Here is a 17733-nt window from a genome sequence, read left to right as displayed (position 1 = left end):
GGCACTCCCGACCCCGACAGGTCCGTGGTTGTCACCAGCCCCGATCCTTTCGTTGGGGTCTCTCAGTGGGCGCTGGGGGTGGGCTCGGGCGGGCGTCCTTAGGGGCCGTGGGGACACCAGAGCGATGGCTGGGGGCAGCCCGGCGGGATCGTGGGCATGCCTCCACCGGCCGGGGGCATAGCTAGGGCTGGGTGCCCCACGGGCAGGCAGGCGGGTGCCGTGGCCCTGGCAGGGCTGTGCGTGTCCCACAGAGGCGGCAGCTGGAGAAGAGCGACGGGGAATTGCCCAGCGCCTTCGAGCAGCGCATGCAGCTCATGCTGCACCGCATCGGCGTCACCAAGGGCCCGGCCGCCGACAGCAAGCGGCAGCAGGTGGGCAGCGGCACCGCGCTCGGGGCAGCCTGCACCCGAACTGGGGGGGTGGGTCCGTGGGATGCAGCCCTTCCCTGCAGTCAGCCTGGCAGTCCTGCGGGTGCCGCCAGCCTGAGCCCGCCTCACAAAGCTCCTTTCCCCTTGCAGAGCAAAGACAACGAGATCAAGAAAGCTGGCTCAGATGGTGAGGGGCTGCACCCTCCCCACCCTCCCCTCCACCCAGCTGGGCGCCCACGGGATGGGCATGAGCAGGTCCCCTCAGGCTGTCAGCTGTGGGTGCCACCCCTCCCGGGGTGCTGGTGGCGTGGGGCGGGCTCCAGCGTGCTGACTCTGGCCCGTGGCTTGTTCTCACAGGGGACATCGTGGACAGCTCTGCAGACTCCCCGCCCTCCCTGAAGGTCCGCACGCATTCTGTGTCCACAGGTCGGTGCTGCACGAGGGTCACACCAGCCCCCGTGGGCGCTGGGCAGGGTACCACTCCCGGGAGTGTGCCCTGCACCCATAGGTGCCCAATCCTGGCGATGGTGGATGAAACCTCAGCTGCTTGCGCTGTCCCCGGTGGCTGCAGGCTGAGTCTCAGTGCCATGAGCCATTCCCGGGGCCATGCCTGCCAGGCAGCCCCAACTCTGTTCTGCTTTCCCCACAGACGCACCCTTCCGCACCCCGGGCACCGCCATGGAGCCTGGCACCGGCCCGGCCGAGCCCAGTTCGTTCTGGCGGGCCCTGGGGCGGTCGCTGCCCACCGAGCCGCAAGGTGCCACCTCCAGCGAGCTCCGACACTCCTGTGCCCTGGGCGAGCCCAGCAGGCTGCCCGAGCCCGGCGCCCGGGAGGGCTGGAGCAGCAGCTTGCCGCGGCTGGGCAGGAGCGTGCCAGTGACTGTGCCACGGAGGGTCAGCCACGGCGGGGAGGAGGGTTCCGGCAGCGCCCTGCCCGCACCACCCAGCACTGAAGGTAGGGATGTGCAAGCTGCCAGCAGGATGCCCCATCCTACCGCTGGCCTGTTCCTGGAGCCCCTTGGGCACGGGGAGCAGAGCAGACATCCAGCGCTGGGTGCTGATGGGGGCTGCCAGGAGGGTGGGGGGCTGCAGGGTTCCCGCTGACGGCTTCTCCCTGCTGCCGTTCCAGACAACCGGCTGGCGGCGCAGCTGGCGGCGCCACGGGGGAGCGGCCGCCGAGCCGTGTCTGTGCATGAGGAGCAGCTCAGGGAGCCCGAGTGCCCAGCGGAGCTGGCAAGTAAGTGGGGGCTGGAGTGGGAACCCCAAACCCCCTTGTACCCAGTGCTAGAGGATGCAGGATTTGATGTGGCGGCACCTCACGGACACGGTGGCATCTGAGGAATGAAATGGCAGTGCCCACCTTGGCTGGAGCGGTGCTGGGCACTAGATGGCATCACCACATCAGAAAGCTCCCAGGGAGGGACTTGCCGTTGGGCTAAGCTCCAGCAGCAGGAGGCGGGGGGCTGTGCCCTATCTTACAGGGGGCTGTGTTGTTTCCCCAGCGGGCACCATGCCCCCACGCCTGCAGCGTTCGCCCGTGCTAAGGTGGAGAGCCAAGCATGAGGCCCAGCCCAGGTCGTCCTCCCCGGATGCTGCAGGTGAGCTGTGGTGCTGCCCTCCCCGGGGGTGTGCAGGGTCACCTTGTGCTCACTCCGCTACTATGGCTGAGCTCCCCCTGCAGTGCTTGGGCAGCTCTGGAGTGCTCAGCACAGCACAGACAGGGACCTGCTGTGGCAGGGCCAGAGGAGGCCACGGCAGGGCTGGCAGGGCTCTGCTGTGAGCCAGGCTGGCAGAGTTGGGGGGGTGCAGCCTTCAGAGCAGAAGGCTCCAGGGCCACCTTCTGGTGGCCTTGCAGTGCTGGGAGGGACTCCAGGAGAGCTGGGGGCAGCCTCTGGAGCAGGTCCTGTTGTGGCAGACCAAGGGAGATGGTTGGAACTGAGAGAGGGAGCTTGGGAGTGGAGAGGAGGGAGAAATGTTTGGCAGCGAGGGTGGGCAGAGCCTGGCCCAGGCTGCCCAGAGAGGTGGGAGCTGCCCCATGCTGGCACCACTGCAGGTGAGGTTGGTTGTGGCTGTGAGCAGCCTGCTCTGGCTACAGCTGAGTGCAGGGGTTGGATGTGGGTGGCCTGCAGTAGTCCCTTCCCACTCCGTGACTCCACGACCTCTCCAGGCACCACACCACAGGACCGGTCCCACGCGGGGCCAGAGGATCCGCAGGCTGGAGCAGGCAGCACAGGCGAGTGGCCGCAAGCCCTGGCACAGGCTGTGGGCACTGCACAGGACTCAGCAGCCGTAGACCAAAGACGCGCGGTGCCAGTCCAGGGGGAGCCAGCCCCGGGCCCGTGAGCCCCCCCGCATGCCACAGCTCCCAGTCCAGCCCTCCAAGCGCCCACCCTGCACCGAGGTGCGGGCAGCAGCCACCGGGCACCTCTGCTTCCCGCCGGGCTGGCGCCAACCATGGCATCACCTACCTTTTGCCACGGGTGCAGCTTGGGCCACCAGCGTTGCCAGGAAGGCAGAGACATCCAGGAACCACGCCAGAGCCCTCGGGCTGCCCTGAAGCCCTCGGGATGCACCAGCCTTAGGCTTCCCCGGGGGGCCAGCGGCGCCGCACGCAGCCGACGCCCGCCAAGCGTTACCAGACCCCTACCACCCCTCAAGCTCCTCACTCACCTCGGGGCTGTCTCCAGCCCCTCTAGGACCCTTCCCTCGGCAGGACCAAGGCCCCAGCACCACGCTTCAGCCTGCAGCAGCTCCAGCCTGTCTCTCCCGCAGCAGCCTGCCCCCGCGGCTCCTCAGCCGATGCCAGGGCGGTTTCTCCTGGCGGCGGCTTCTCCCCTGGCCCCGTTTGGTGTTGGTTTGGGTTTTTTTCATACAGAAGCTGTGTATTTAAAAATACACAATTTTTATTTTTCATTTCTACGAGCCTACCCCTGCGGACTCCTTTGTTTGGTAACAAAACCAGCGCCGGACTCAGCTCCCAGCGGGGAGAACAGCCCAACCGCTGCGCTGTGAGCAGGGAGGGGCTGCGCCGGGGTGGGGAGGGGACTCTGCCGTTGCTGCCACCCCCCTGCTATGTGGTGGCGTCACCAGGTCACCTCTCGATTCCCTTTCACCAGGCCAAGGTGTTTGGCAGGGAGGCAGAGGGATGCTGGAGATACCCTCATGGAGGCTTCCTCCCCTCTCAGCGCTGAGGGAGCTGCCTTCAGCAGGTCACGCCCGCAGAGGTGGTCTCTGCAGCCAGCCCGAACCAAGCAGTGGTCCCCTTGGGGCCAGGGGTCCTGGTGTCCCACTCATGCCTCCCCAACTGCCTCTGCTGGGCAGTGCCAAACTGCCTGAGAGAAGCTGGAAGTGGTGGAGGAGCCGAGGCTGGGCTCAGGAGTCTGTCTCCCTGTCGGTGAGGATCCAGCAGGCCCAGTTCAGCATCACCTTCGAGATCCTGCGGGGCCAGAGCAGGGCAGCCAAGGTGAGAAGGGACCCAGCTGGGTGATGAGGGGCACGGCAGGGTTTGGGCACCTGCTACAGGGGTGCCAGCAGCCTACCCCCGACCACGAGACACTGACCTGATGGATCTTATCTGCCTGCAGAGCTCAGGGCTCGGCGCCTCGTAGCTGTACTGGGGTAGCTTCTTCACGTACTGCAGAAGCAAAGGGGAGGCTGAGGCTGGTTCCGAAGGCCCAGGGCACAGCCCTGCCACCCAGCCCAACACCCCCACGCCCTTAGGAAGTCCTCAGCTCCTCCCTGCTCCTCCACTTGTATTTCACCTAGAGGTATAAGGTGCTCTCCTAAGCGTCGGCAACCGCCCTGTGCAGGTTCAACTCCTCCCTCGGGAGGCTGCAGGCCACCATCTGTGCCAACAGCTGCTCTCAACGTCCCATCCCCACAGCTACCTGAGGGGTGGCCACCAGCAGCACTGGGACAGGGAGCAGCAAGCTGAGAAGACTACGGAGACTTTTCAGGAAGAGTGCCACGGAAAGGCCAAAGGGTGGCAGGGAGGAGTCACTGCCAGGGATGTTCTGCTGCAGCACAGGAGGCAGGGCCAGGAGAACGAGGAGCCACTGGAATCCTCTGCCCCGGGAAGTGGGGGAGGTCCTAGCACGGGGCACTTGCAGGGCTGAGCTGCACCGAGGCTGGGCCAGCTTGCCTGGACCACGCTTCAGGCACAAAAGGTTGGACCAGCTGGTCCTGGAGGTCCCTTCCCAACGGGGATGCTCTGACAGAACCTCCCTGGAGACCACCCCTCAAGAGCCCCCCAGCAGCTGCTGCATCTTTACCGGCTGCAGAGTTCTGCGCTGCTCTGGCCTGGGATCGGGGCCAGCAGCTGGGGATGCTTCTTCTTCCTCCTCCTCCAGCTCCTTCCTGTGCCGCAGCTCCGTCTCCTCTCTCCTGCTCTTCTTGCCCTGCTGGCTCCCCACAGCCTCCAGCCTCCCTCCAATGTCTCTCCATTTGCCCCTGGGGCTGCCCTGGGAGTGCTGCGGCTCCTGACCATCGGCCAGCAGCTTCCTCTTGGCACCCGGAGCAGCCCCACCGTGGGCGCTGGCACAGGCCGGGCGATGCTGGGGGGAGTCTGGCAGCAAAGCGGCGCCGCTGGAGTCTGCCGGCTCACACTGGGCAGCGCCGTCGGGCGGCGGCTGCGGGCAGCTGCTGGGCAGCACGGGGGAAGGCTGAGGGCTGCCCGGCGACCGCGGGCAGGCGACGGGGCTGGGCGCATCACCGCTGGCAGCCTCTGCAGCTGGCACATCCTGCGGGCTGGCGCCGCTATCGGAGCAGAGCACGGAGGGAGAGGAGCTGAGCTGCAGCTCCCCAAGGAGCGAGTCCTCAGCAGAGTGCTGGCTGCAAGGCTCCAGCAGGTCGGGGGTGTTGCTGTCAGCATCCACATCTTGCTGGCTCTTTGGGGACAGGGCCGGCTGGGAGCTCTTATCTGCCAAGACAGGACCTGTGGTCAGCTTGGGCATGTGCTGGGACCTGCCTCGATGTGCTGGGCTGGGCAGGAGAGCAGCCAAGCTGGGAAGGTGCAGGCACAGGGCCAGGGGAACGCTACAGCTCTACTCCTTGGCCAGGGGACTGCAAGCCAGCACCTAGGAGGAGCTGCATGGGCACTCTGTGGGGCAGCAGAGAGCTCAGCTTCTGCCTGCTGGGCAGGCTGCAGGCTCTGAGCTTAGGGCTTCCAAGTGCAGGAGGGGAGAACCAGCTTGGAGGGCCACGAAGATGACCCCAGGGCTAGAGCAGCTCTGCTGTGAGCACAGGCTGAGGGAGCTGGGGGGTGCAGCCTGCAGAGGAGAAGGCTCCAGGGGATCTCAAGAGCTGCTGCCAGTGCGTGAAGGGAGCCTGCAGGGAGGCTGCACGGAGACTTTTCACAGGAGTGTCCCCTGACAGGCCAAGGGGAATGGATTTGCAGTGAAGGAGAACAGGTTTAGATTGGATCCGAGGAAGAAATTCTTCCCTGGGAGGGTGGCAAAGCTCTGGACTGCATTGTCCAGAGAGGTTGTGGATGCCCCTGCCTGGAGGTGTGCAAGGCCAGGCTGGAGCCCTGAGCAGCCTGGGCTGGCCCAGAGACATCTCTGCCATGGCAGAGGTGGAGCAGATGATCTCTGAGGTCTCTTCCAGGCTAAGCCATTCCACGAGTCTATGCTTAGCAGAAATATCTTCCCTGAAAGGGCTGCAAGGCCTGGACCAAGCTGCCCAGGGCATTGGTCCCACCCCTAGGGGGACGGAAAAGCCATGGAGATGTGGTGCTAAGGGCTGTGGGTTAGTGGTGACCTGGCAGTGCTAGGTTAAGGCTTGGACTCAACGGTCTGCTCCAGCCCAAGAGCCCCAGGATTCCCTGACTCACCATCCGAGGAGTTCAGGGTCAAAGACATTGGGGGGTTCCTGTTCCAGGGGTTGTCCGGGCACTCCACCATGGTGTCTGACAGCACTGTCGAGTCATCAGCTGCAAAGAGCAGGTCGAGGCGGGCTCGGCTTTGGCACAGAAAGTGGCTGCCCACTCCCAACCCTGCAGTGCCTCCAAAGAACTGCCCACGGGGTCTGAGAGGCAGCACCTGGGGGGAATTCTGAAGCCCTCTCCCACCAAAAGAAGGGCTGGAGGCTGCAGCCAGACTTTCCCGACCCCAGGCAAGGGCTGCAGCAGGCAGGGAGCTCCTGCAGCACAGATGAGTTCTGCTCAGCCCAAGGAGGCGACAGAATCCCAGTCTGGTGCTGAGCCACAGCCAGGCAAAAGCCCACGCTGGGGCAGGAGGCCGAGGGTCTGTGGTGGCACCAAAGGCACAAAAACTCCTTCTTGTCCTGCCAGCACCAAAGCCAAAGCTGCAGGACCAGGACCGTTCCCTGGCTGCTCCAGGCAGGGCTAGGGAAAGGTCTCCCACAGACCAGGCCAGGCTGGCACCTGTGCCAGGAGAAGCTGGGCTCAGCCAGCTGCAGGGGAAAGCACAGAGAGGCTGTGTGGGATCTGGAGGTGCCACTACTCACAGCTGCCCTGCGACTCCGCAGCCTGCTCGTCGGGCACTGCGCTGGTACCGTCCCTCTGCCCGGGTGCTTGACTTGTGCCTGCAGGGAGGGAGGTGCCGCTGGGCAGGGCTGCAGAACAGGAGGGCTCCTCCCCGCCCCAGGCAGCCCCCTGGCCCGCATGCTCGGGCACTGGCCTGCCCACTCCCGCGCCCTGCAGCTGCAGCCACTGCACTGACCTGCCTCGGGAGCGTGGGCGACCTCCTCGCAGGGCACGAGCAGGATGCTGGCTGGCACCAGGAAGCGTTCCCCCTGCTGCAGTGGGACACGGTCCGTGCTCTGCAGCCGCCGGAGCCCCCCGCACCTGCAGCTGGACAGCCTCTCTCGCCCCTCAGCGAGGCTCCAGCTCTGCCCATGGCCCTTCCCCTTCCTCCTCCCACCCTCGGCAGCACCAGCAGCCGCCTCGGAGGGTCACAGCAGCCCAACCCACCTGCTCCTTGCGCTCTGCCTCCCACCGGCTGCTGGCACTCTGGTCCTCCCCGGCCGCGGGCACCCCAAAATCCAGACACTGCTCAGCACACTCCTTCAGCACTGCCAGCTGGCTCTGGCCTATGGCAGCGAGCAGCTGTGAGAGGCACGGCTCTGGAGCAAGGACAGCACCACTGCAGGACACCTCCCAGCTCCTGCCCTCAGGGCACTGCTTGGGCTGAAGAAGCCCTTTCAGGTCACCCAGCCCAACCAGCCCTCAACCCTGCCTGGGGCTAAGCCCTCAGCACCACAGCTCTGCCTCTGAGACACCTCCAGGGCTGGGCATTCAGCCACCTGCCCGGGCAGCCTGCGCCAGGCTGTCAGAACCCTTTCAGAGAAGTTTCTCCTAAACCTAAGCCTGCCCTGGGGCAACCTGCAGCCATTCTTGTCCTGGCATTTGTGTGTGAGCAGAGCCCAGCCCCAGCTGGCTGCAGCCTCCTCTCAGGGAGCTGCAGAGAGCAATGAGGTCTCCCCTCAGCCTCCTCTTCTCCACACTGACCACCCCCAGCTCCCTCAGCTGCTCCTCCCTAGACCTCTTCTCCAGACCCTTCCCTACCTTTGGTGCCCTTCTCTGGACCTGCTCCAGCTCCTCAATGTCCTTCTGGGAGCGAGGGGGGCCCAAACCTGCACCCAGTGCTCAAGCTGTGCCCTGCCCAGCGCCCAGCACACACAAGCAAATGCTTTTACTCTACTGCCTGCTGTTGAGGGCACCAAAATTTGTGTCAAACCCCAAAACTGCAATTTTTTGGCTTCTGGAAGCTCTCTCTGCCTTCTGCACAGAGGTCCTGGAGCACAGCTGTGCAGTGGCTTTAGCTGCCAGCACCACCTTGTCCTGCTCTGGGCTTTGCAACACTGCCTTGAGAGATCTGGTCAGGTTTGTGCCACCTCTGCCTATGCCAGCCCAAGCTGAGAAGCAGCAGGAGCCCCCCACGCAGCTTGTGGACCACCCTGTGCCCCCCACCTGTACCTGCACTGGGACTGTTCTCCTCAGCAAGATCCTTCCTGCAACACCCAAGGAGAAGACAAAGCCAGGTTAGGGCTGGCTGCAGCCTGGCTGGGCAGAAGTGGCAGTGGCAGCAGCGGTGCTGGTTCTGGCCACTGCTCAGTACCCCAGGAACGCCCATCAAGGAGTCCTGCTCCTGGAGATGAAGTGCTAGAAGCCCCTGAGGATCTCCAGGGCTGGAGGTGAGCTGGGCAGGGCAAACCCACCCCAGCCCTGCTGCTCCTGGCTGGCAGCGGGCAGGGCAAACCCACCCCAACCCTGCTGCTCGTGGCTGGCAGCGGCAGGTTGCCTGCCAGTGTCTTCTCCCAGTCCTGCCCGCTTGGAGGAGGAGGCTGCAGAACCTCCTGTGCCACCAGAACCAGCACTGCTCTGCCCTGCCAGGGCCTGGGGCGGGCATCTCAACGGCTACCCAGGAGGGGCCCCAAGCAGAGCCTGCGAGCTGTGCGCAGTGCCCGGGGGTGCCCCTCAGCTCTACTCACAGCCACAGCTCCCTGATCTTCTGCAGCACGGAGGGCTCCTGGTTCCTGCGGGACAGAGGCTGCCTGCTGAGGCTGCCCCCCCACGGCTGCCACGGCACACCCAGGGCCCAGCAGGGCTCCCAGCCTCAGCGCACCTGCGGGGCGGTGAAGCAGCCCCCCCAGGAGCAGAGCCCCCCCCCAAAGCAGAGCTTCCCCTCAAGAGCAGAGCCCCCCCAAAGCAGAGCTTCCCTTCAAGAGCAGAGCCCCCCCAAAGCAGAGCTTCCCCTCAAGAGCAGAGCCCCCCCAAAGCAGAGCTTCCCCTCAAGAGCAGAGCCCCCCCAAAGCAGAGTACTCCCAAAGAGCAGAGGCCCCCCCAAAGCAGAGCTTCCCCTCAAAGCAGAGCCCCCCAAAGCAGAGTACCCCCAAAGAGCAGAGCCCCCCCAAAGCAGAGCTTCCCCTCAAGAGCAGAGCCCCCCCCCAAGAGCAGAGTTTCCCCCACAGGAGAGTACCCTCCAAGAGCAGAGTCCCCCCGGGAGCAGAGTACCCCCAAAGAGCAGAGCCCCCCCAAAGCAGAGCTTCCCCTCAAGAGCAGAGCCCCCCCAAAGCAGAGCTTCCCCTCAAGAGCAGAGCCCCCCCAAAGCAGAGTACCCCCAAAGAGCAGAGCCCCCCCCAAAGCAGAGCTTCCCCTCAAAGCAGAGCCCCCCAAAGCAGAGTACCCCCAAAGAGCAGAGCCCCCCCAAAGCAGAGCTTCCCCTCAAGAGCAGAGCCCCCCCCAAGAGCAGAGTTTCCCCCACAGGAGAGTACCCTCCAAGAGCAGAGTCCCCCCGGGAGCAGAGTACCCCCAAAGAGCAGAGTACCCCCAAAGAGCAGAGCCCCCCCAAAGCAGAGCTTCCCCTCAAGAGCAGAGCCCCCCCAAGAGCAGAGTACCCCTAAAGAGCAGAGCCCCCCCAAAGCAGAGTACCCCCAAAGCAGAGTACCCCCAAAGCAGAGCTTCCCCTCAAGAGCAGAGTCCCCCCCATCTGTACCCATCAGACGACTCCATCCTCTGCCTCTCCATGGGCAGCACAATGAACTTGTGCACGGTGAGGTAGAACTGGCAGTCCTCCTGCGGGCACACACCTGTCAGCCACCCCAGGCACCCCCGCCCGAGGCCCACCCATACACACCCACCCCTGCACGCCCACCCGAGGTCCCCCCCGGGGCGGGTCCCTGCCCGGGCACCGCTGCCTTTGCAGGGGGTACCTGCACCCTCCTGCAGCAGCTGAGGGCTCTTCAAGAGCCTCATGCCAGCCCATGCCAGCCTGAAGCCATGGGGCAGCCCTGAACGCCAGCGAGCAGGCAGCAGCCAGCTCTGCCACCAGCGGGAGGTACCAGCCAGGTGGCCTCACAGACGTGCCACAACTGCGTGGGGGTTGGTGCCAGCCCCCAGCCCAACCACCACGGAGCCTCCCCAGGCTGCAGAAGGCCTCCGGGCGCTGGGCACAGCTCAGAGCAGGGCAGGCTGCGGCGAGCACAGCTCCTGCATGGCTCCGGACCCTGCGGCACAGGCCCGGCCCGCAGGGTGGGCACTCTGCTGCCTAAGAACTGGCCCACGGCTGTGCCCGCAGGAGTGCAGCTGCTGGCACCAGAGGTGTCCCCGGGGCTCTGCTGGGACCACTGCTCTTGACTGTCTCCACCAAGGAGCCTGGAGAGGGACCATGGGCAGCCTCAGCTGGCAGACACCAACCTGGGGGCAGTGCCACAGGCCCAGAACACATCCAGCTGGGGGAGGCCTCCGAGCTCAGCCCCCCCAACCCTCCCCCCACTGCAGTGCCAACCCCAAGCCGAGGCCCCAGGCCCCACAGGCTCTGCAGCACCCCCAGGGATGGGCACTGCAGCCCTGCCCTGGGCAGCCTGTGCCAAGCTCTGAGAGCCCTTCCAGGCAGGAATATCTCCTGAGCTCCAGCCTGGCCCTCCCCTGGGGCAGCTTGGAGCCATCTCTGCCCCTGCCCCTTGCCCCCTCCTCACTGCAGCCTCCCTGCAGGCAGCTGCAGGGCGCAAGGAGGTCTCCCTCCGGCTCCTCTGCTGCAGCCTGACCCCCCCAGCTCCCTCAGCCCCTCCTCACCGCCAGCTGCTCCAGGCCCTTCTCCAGCCTCTGCCCTGCACAGGCTGCAGCCCCTCAGTGTCCTTCCTGCAGCCAGGGCCCAGAGCTGAACGCAGCTCTCCAGCTGTGGCCTGCCCGGTGCTGGGCACAGGGGGATGGGCACCTGCTGCCCACCCTGCTCCTGAGCCCAGCCAGGATGCCACTGGCCTGCTTGCCCACCTGGGCTCAGTGCCTGCCAACCAGCACCCCCAGCTCCCTCTGCGGGCTGCAGCTTCCTAACCAGACATGCCAGGGCTGGAGCTCCCCACAGGGCTGCTGTGCCCCAGGGGCAGGACCTGGTGACTGATGCAGCTCCATTCCCACCACACCCTGGGCCTGGCCACTTCTTCACCCAGGGCAGAGGGCACTGAGCCAAGCCTTGTGCCAAGGGCTTCTGCAGGAGAAGGCTGGGGCAGGCAGTGCCAAAGGCCTTGCTCAAGTCCAGGCAGACAATGACCAGGACCCTTCCCTCAAGGTGGTGACCTCGTAGAGCTCAGAGCAGGACCTGCCTTTCCTAAGCCCATGCTGGCCAGGCTGCTGGCATGGCTGTCCTCTAAGTGCCATGACTGGCACTAAGGATGTCCTGCTCCACAACCCTCCCTGGCACCCAGGTCAGACTGATAGGCCTGGAGTTCCCTGCATGTGTTGCAGGGCAGGGAGGCTGTGCAGAGGGCTTTGCACTGAGTTCTGGGCTGCCCAGTTCAGGAGGGACAGGGATGTGCTGGAGAGAGGCCAAGGGAGGGCTGCAAGGATGCTGCAGGGACTGCAGCACTGCCTGGTGAGGAGAGGCTGAGAGCCCTGGGGCTGAGTCTGCAGGGGAGAAGGCTGAGAGGGGACCTGAGCAGTGCCTGTCAGTGTCTGAGGGCTGGGGGTCAGGAGGGGAGGCACAGGGACAGCCTTTGCTCACCTGTGCCCTGGCACAGGACACGGGCAAGGAATGGCAACTGCAGCACAGGAAGTTGGCCCTCAAGAGGAGGAAGAATTTCTTGAGTGGAAGGGTCCCAGAGCCTGGCACAGGCTGCCCAGAGAGGCTGTGGAGTCTCCAGCCCTGTCTGGATGTGCTCCTGTGCCACCTGTGCTGGATTTTCTGCTCCTGCCCTGGCAGGGGCTGGACTTGATGACCTGTGGAGGTCCCTTCCAAGCCCCCATGTCCTGTGATGCTGTGGCAGGAGGCAGTGAAGCATCCACTGGGCTGCCCCAGGAGAGCACTCACCAGCCTGACCTCCTTCTGGAAGCACACTGTGTACTTCTGCAGCACGATGATTCTGCAGACCAGGTTGGGCAGGTTCAGCTTCCTCTGTCTTCTGGAGAAAGAGCAGAGCAGAGCAAAGCAGAACACCTTGGCCAGGTGAAGAAGGCAGCTGGACCCCCCAGGTGTGCCATGGCCCCCCCTGACAGCTATGCCAACCACACCTGTGCTGGAACTTGTCTGGGGAGCAGCACCAGAGGCTGAGGGCTCCTGGTTCCTGCACCTTATTCCCACTGCTTATCCCTAGCCCTGCTACCAGTACCCAACCAGCCCAGGGCTGTCCAAGTGGCATCCAGGGTGTGGAAACTGAGGAAGGCACTGAGGGAGCCCACAGGCTCCTTCAGGGCTCTCTCTCCTGGTGTTTCCCTGGCTTCTGACACCCAGCCCTGCCCATCCTTGCCGGCCAGGAGCAGGGCAGCCAGCAGCAGCCTCTGGCCCTCTCCTGACTGTGACTGCTTCAGCTGAGCGCAGCCTGAGGCCAGCCCAGGCAGGAGCCCCAGCAGCAGCTGTGCACAGCTGCAGTCCCGCCCCAGCCGAGCCGCCCGGGACTCACCCTTCCTCTCCCTGCAGAGCTTTGCATGTCAGGACCACACGGATGTGGAAGGAGCCATCTGAGACCTGCAGGATGGCATCTTGGAGGACCTCAGGGTGCTCCGGAGTGGCTGAGTCTCTCAGAACCTATCGAGAGATTGGGGAGAGAAAGCAAAGGCCAATGGCAGACTGCTCAGTGAGCAAGGACAGGTCACTGAGCCCAGATGGGAGCCTGCAGGTCACCACTCACCACCAGGCCAGGGGCTGAGGTGCGCCAGAGGGACAAGCAGGCAGCTCTGGGCCCAGCTCTGCCAGCTGCACCAAGCAGGCTCCACGCCAAGACCGTGTCAGCACCACTGCTGTGCAGGACAGCAAGCAGGGATGTGGGGGACTCTCCTGCAGCCCCCTGCAGCCACTGCAAGGCCACCAGAAGCTCTCCCTGCAGCCTTCTCCTCTCCAGCCTGCACAGCCCCAACTCTCTCAGCCTGCACCCACAGCAGGGCAGCTCCAGCCCTCTGAGCATCCTCCTGCCCTTCTCTGGGCACCTTCCAGCCCTCTCCTGGCACAGGGCTCCAGCTGTGGGCTCAGCAGAGGCTGCAGAGGGGCAGAATCCCCTCCCTGGCCCTGCTGGCCACAGTCTGGCCCCAGTCTCCTGCCCTCCACAGCTCCTTTAGCTCTTGCTGAGCACTGCTCAGCTGTCCTCTGGAGCTGCTCTCCTGCAGGCTCCCAGCCCCAGGGCTCTCAACCTTTGCTCCTCCCAGAGCTGCTCCAGGTCCCTCAGCAGCTCTGCAGCCTGCCCTGGGCTCTCCCCAGCAGTTCTATTCCCCTCTTGAACTGAGGAGCCAAAACAGCACCCAGGACTCCAGATGTGGCCTCACCAGAGCAGAGCAGAAGGGCAGGAGAACCTCCCTGACCTGCTGGCCTCACTCTTCTGAATTGCACCCCAGGACCCCACTGGCCTTCTGGAGCCTGTCCCCAGCACTCCCAGGTCTTCTCCATGGAACTGCCTCCCAGGTGGGGTCTCACCAGAGTGGAGCAAAGGGGCAGAATCCCCTCCCTTGCCCTGCTGCTCCCCACTTATGGTGCAGAACTCATTCCTCACATCCCTCAAGCTACTCTAAGGTCTTCCTGGAGCCTTCTCTTCTCCAGCCTGAGCACCCCCAGCTCCAGGCTTTAGTGCTGGAGTTGCTGTTGAAGGGTGACAGTGATCAGTAGATCCCAGCACATTTAATGTGGCTCATTTGGCTTTTGCATCAGTGCAGCACAGGTTCAGAAGCTATCAGGAGTCAGGCAAATGGAGGCTTTCTGGACCAGATTCTACAGGAGACATCTCCCACCAGCACAGGGGGCTCAAGGCCTCATCCAGCCTGGCCTGGAACACCTCCAGGGAGGTTGTGGAGCACAGAAGCACAGAATGGGATCTTCTGTGCTCCACAACCTCCTCGGCAATCTGTGCCAGTCTCTCCCCACCCTCGCTTATTCCTAACATCCAGTTTCAACCTCCCCTCTGCCACTTCAAACCCATTCCTCCTCCTCTCATTCCCAGACCTTGTCAGTTGTCGCTCCCCAGCCCTCCTGTAGCCTCCTTCACCTCATGGAAGGCCACTCCAAGGTCTCCTGGAAGCCTTCTCCTCTCCAGGCTGCAGAGCCCCAACTCTCTCAGCCTGTGCTCAGAGCAGAGCTGCTGCAGCCCTCTGAGCACCTCTGTGGCCCTCTCTGGAGCCTCTCCAGCAGGTCCATGTCCTGCTTGTGCTGTGGGCTCCAGAACTGCATGTAGGACTGCAGGTGGGGTCTGAGGAGAGCAGAGCCAAGGGGCAGAATCCCCTCCCTTGCCCTGCTGCCCACTCATATCACCCAGCCCAACCTAGAGCCCTGCTCTGCAAGACTCACCTCTAATCATCTCCCCAAGCACCACATCCAAACCACCCTAAACACATCCAGGCTGGGTGACTGCAGCACCTCCCTGGGCAGCTCATTCCAGTCCCTGGCCACTCTCTCCATGAAACACTTTGTCCTAATGTCCAATCTAAGCCTCCCCAGCCTCAGCTTGAGGCCGTTCCCCCTTGTGCTGTCTCCCATCACCTGTGAGCAGAGCCCAGCAGCAGCCTTTCCACAGTGTCCCTTCAGGTAGCTGCAGACAGCAGTGAGCTCTGCCCTCAGCCTCCTCTTCCTCACACTGCCCAGCCCCAGCACCCCCAGTCTCTCCTCAGCAGATTTATTCTTTATTTGGTTAGATTTATTCTCCCCCAGCCTGTGCCCACAGCAGAGCTGCTGCAGCCTCTGATCATCTCTGTGGCCTCTTCTGGACCCTCTCCATCAGGCCCAGGTCTCTCCTGTGCTTGGGTCCCACAGCTGAGGTCTCCCCAGAGCACAGCAGAGGGGCAGGATCCCTTCTCTCCACCTCTGCCCACGCTGCTTTGGATGCAGCCCAGGCTGCCCTTGGACTTCTGTGCTGCCAGTGCCCACTGCTGCCTCCTGCCCAGCCTCTCCCCCACCAGCACCCCCAAGGCCTTCCCCTCAGGGCTGCTTTCTGTCACCTCCTCCCCCAGCCTGGGTTGTCAGTGAGGATTGTTCCAGCCCAGCTGCAGGACTCTGCACTTGCTGCTGCTGTGGAACCTCAGGAGGCTCTCCTGGGCCACCTCTGCAGCCTGTCCAGGTCCCTCTGGATGCCATCCTGTGCCTCTGGCACACTGAGAGCACCACTCAGCTTGGTGCCAGCTGCACACTGCTGGTGGTGCCTCGGTCCCAGTCTCCAGCCCTGAACAGCAGCGGCCCTGGCACAGACCCCAGAAGGACACCACTGGAACCCACCTGCACCTGGCCTCAGAGCCACTCCACCACCTCCATGTCCTCAGACGTGAGGAGGAGCATGACTCCAGGGTCTCCTCCCTCAGTCTGCTTCTCCCCTGCCCATCCCACCCCTCTGTTCAAATCACAGGCAGCCACCCCTCCCCCTGCTCCTTACCGAGCAGGAGCTGAGCCACTCAAACACCACCTCCGCCACCGGCCAGCCGGAGAGGGTAACAGCAGCCCTGGCCGTGGGGGATGCTGCCTCAGGCACCCAAAGGCTCCGAGAGGACAGTAGAGTGCAGATGGCTTCCTGCAGCACCCAGGCCACAACCACAGCCCGTCCCACGCAGGAGCCTCATACCCTGCCCATGCAAGACCCTCATGTCCTGCCCAGGCAGGACCCTCACTTGCTTGTGCATCCAGCTACCATGCAGGAGCCCCACACCATGCCCACGCAGGAGCCATGCAGGAGCCCCACACCATGCCCACGCAGGAGCCATGCAGGAGCCCCACACCATGCCCACGCAGGACCCTCACAGCCTGCTCACACAGGAGCCATGCAGGAGCCTCACAGCCTGCCGACTCAGGACCCTCACTTGCTTGTGCACCCAGCTACCCCAGCACCTTGGCTCAGTTGTCTGCCCCTCAGGCCTTGCCCAGGCAGAAGCCCTCTGCCGCCGGGCAGGGCACCACCGGTGCCACAGGACTGCCAGCGCTGCATGCACAGCTCTGCAGGCGCAAGCTCTGAGCCACCACACAAGGGGCAGCACTCGGGGCTAGAACGCACTGCAGGTGCCACCGAGGCTCAGCAAGAGAGCACCAGGGAGGCTCCAGACCCTTCGGCAGGTCCTCTTCTGGCAACCGCACCCAGCCACTGGCATGGCACACGGAAGGATGGCAGGATGGGGGCAGCCTGCGAGCCCGAGGCCAGGAGGGCACCTCGCAGGAGGCAGAGTGGACAAGAGCCAGGGGCACAGCCAGCAGCTACGGGCACGCAGAGCTCCTCCACTCCAAACCACTGAGCGGTGGCTCTGAGGAGGAGTTGGAGTCCCACCGGCAGGGCTGCAGATGGCCAAGCGCAGGAGCAGGGCAGGACACAGCCCCTCGGTACCCACCTGCAGGATCTGCCCGGCCAGGAGGGTCTGACAGGTAGCATCCTGCTCGTAGTTGAGCAGCAGGTTGGTGATCCAGGGCTGCAGGACGTAGATCTTAGGGGCAGCCATGTCCCTGTTGTCGAACACCAGCCTGCGGAGAGGGAGCGGCACCGCGGCGCAGCTGCAGCAGCCTGCCCTGCACACGGCCGCAGCAGCGGGCTCCGGCCCGGCCCCAGCCCACCCGACCGGGCGGCATGCGCAGCGGCTGGCACCGGGCAGGCATCGCCGGGGGCAGGGGGAGCGGGCGGGCGAAGGGGGCAGGGGGAGCGGGCGGGCGAAGGGGGCAGGGGGAGCGGGCGGGCGAGGGGGGCAGGGGGAGCGGGCGGGCGAGGGGGGCAGGGGGAGCGGGCGGGCGAAGGGGGCAGGGGGAGCGGGCGGGCGAGGGGGGCAGGGGGAGCGGGCGGGCGCGGGGGGCAGGGGAGCGGGCGCGGGGGGCAGGGGAGCGGGCGCGGGGGGCAGGGGAGCGGGCGCGGGGGGCAGGGGGAGCGGGCGCGGGGGGTAGGGGAGCGGGCGCGGGGGGTAGGGGAGCGGGCGCGGGGGGCAGGGGAGCGGGCGCGGGGGGTAGGGGAGCGGGCGCGGGGGGCAGGGGAGCGGGCGCGGGGGGTAGGGGAGCGGGCGCGGGGGGCAGGGGAGCGGGCGCGGGGGGCAGGGGAGCGGGCGAGGGGGGCAGGGGAGCGGGCGAGGGGGGCAGGGGAGCGGGCGAGGGGGGCAGGGGAGCGGGCGAGGGGGGCAGGGGAGCGGGCGAGGGGGGCAGGGGAGCGGGCGAAGGGGGCAGGGGAGCGGGCGAGGGGGGCAGGGGAGCGGGCGAAGGGGGCAGGGGAGCGGGCGAAGGGGGCAGGGGAGCGGGCGAAGGGGGCAGGGGAGCGGGCGCGGGGGTGCGCGGGGTCCGTGCGCCGCTCACCTGGAGCCCAGCAGCTGCAGCATCAGCCGGACGCGCTCCGCGGCCCCGCTCGCCCCGCCGCACTCCGTGGCCGCCGCCGCCATGGACCTCACCGGCGCGGCGCGAGCGGCCGTAGCGGCGGGAAACGGCGCGGGAAGGGGCGGGGCCGGAAGCGGAAGCGGCTGCGGCGGCATCCGGGCGGGGCGCGG

General features: G+C 65.5%; 2 protein-coding genes across 4 annotated transcripts in view; one reads left to right on the top strand and one right to left on the bottom strand.

The window, feature by feature from the left end:
- Window positions 1–3285, top strand: part of CARMIL2 (capping protein regulator and myosin 1 linker 2) — a 26334-nt gene extending 23049 nt beyond the window's left edge. Inside the window, 7 exon segments of the mRNA XM_064159821.1 lie at window positions 252–371; window positions 519–555; window positions 726–794; window positions 1018–1323; window positions 1498–1605; window positions 1871–1966; window positions 2536–3285. Of these exon segments, the coding sequence (XP_064015891.1) occupies window positions 252–371; window positions 519–555; window positions 726–794; window positions 1018–1323; window positions 1498–1605; window positions 1871–1966; window positions 2536–2711 (912 nt within the window). The 3' untranslated portion in view covers window positions 2712–3285.
- ACD (ACD shelterin complex subunit and telomerase recruitment factor) lies at window positions 3254–17733 on the bottom strand. Of its 3 annotated transcripts, none has more exons than XM_064160646.1 (14): window positions 17546–17733; window positions 16606–16735; window positions 12723–12847; window positions 12134–12224; window positions 9824–9903; window positions 8820–8864; window positions 8305–8339; window positions 7300–7451; window positions 7049–7124; window positions 6834–6911; window positions 6199–6297; window positions 4640–5286; window positions 3929–4002; window positions 3254–3804 (listed from the first exon to the last, which is right to left on the bottom strand). In XM_064160646.1, exons 1-14 carry the CDS (start codon window positions 17716–17718, stop codon window positions 3741–3743), a joined length of 1869 nt encoding a protein of 622 aa, XP_064016716.1. In that variant the 5' UTR covers window positions 17719–17733; the 3' UTR covers window positions 3254–3740. The 3 variants fall into 3 exon arrangements, with proteins under 3 accessions (XP_064016716.1, XP_064016718.1, XP_064016717.1); XM_064160648.1 differs by having other exon boundaries at window positions 7300–7418; XM_064160647.1 differs by having other exon boundaries at window positions 12134–12221.

The sequence above is a fragment of the Pogoniulus pusillus genome, chromosome 20 (assembly GCF_015220805.1).
Source record: "Pogoniulus pusillus isolate bPogPus1 chromosome 20, bPogPus1.pri, whole genome shotgun sequence".
Classification (NCBI taxonomy): domain Eukaryota; kingdom Metazoa; phylum Chordata; class Aves; order Piciformes; family Lybiidae; genus Pogoniulus; species Pogoniulus pusillus.
The sequence above is the reverse complement of the archived record's forward strand: the minus strand, read 5'-3'. Positions and strand labels throughout refer to the sequence as shown.

Bases quoted from the DNA above. Each gene is read 5' to 3' on its own strand.
- ACD (XM_064160646.1), bottom strand. From the start codon at position 17,718: ATGCCGCCGCAGCCGCTTCCGCTTCCGGCCCCGCCCCTTCCCGCGCCG. The intron at 7,452-8,304 runs GTACAGGTGGGG...TCCTTGCTCCAG, and splicing joins GGAGAACAGTCCCAGTGCAG to AGCCGTGCCTCTCACAGCTG. The intron at 6,298-6,833 runs GTGAGTAGTGGC...TGCTCTTTGCAG, and splicing joins TGCGGAGTCGCAGGGCAGCT to CTGATGACTCGACAGTGCTG.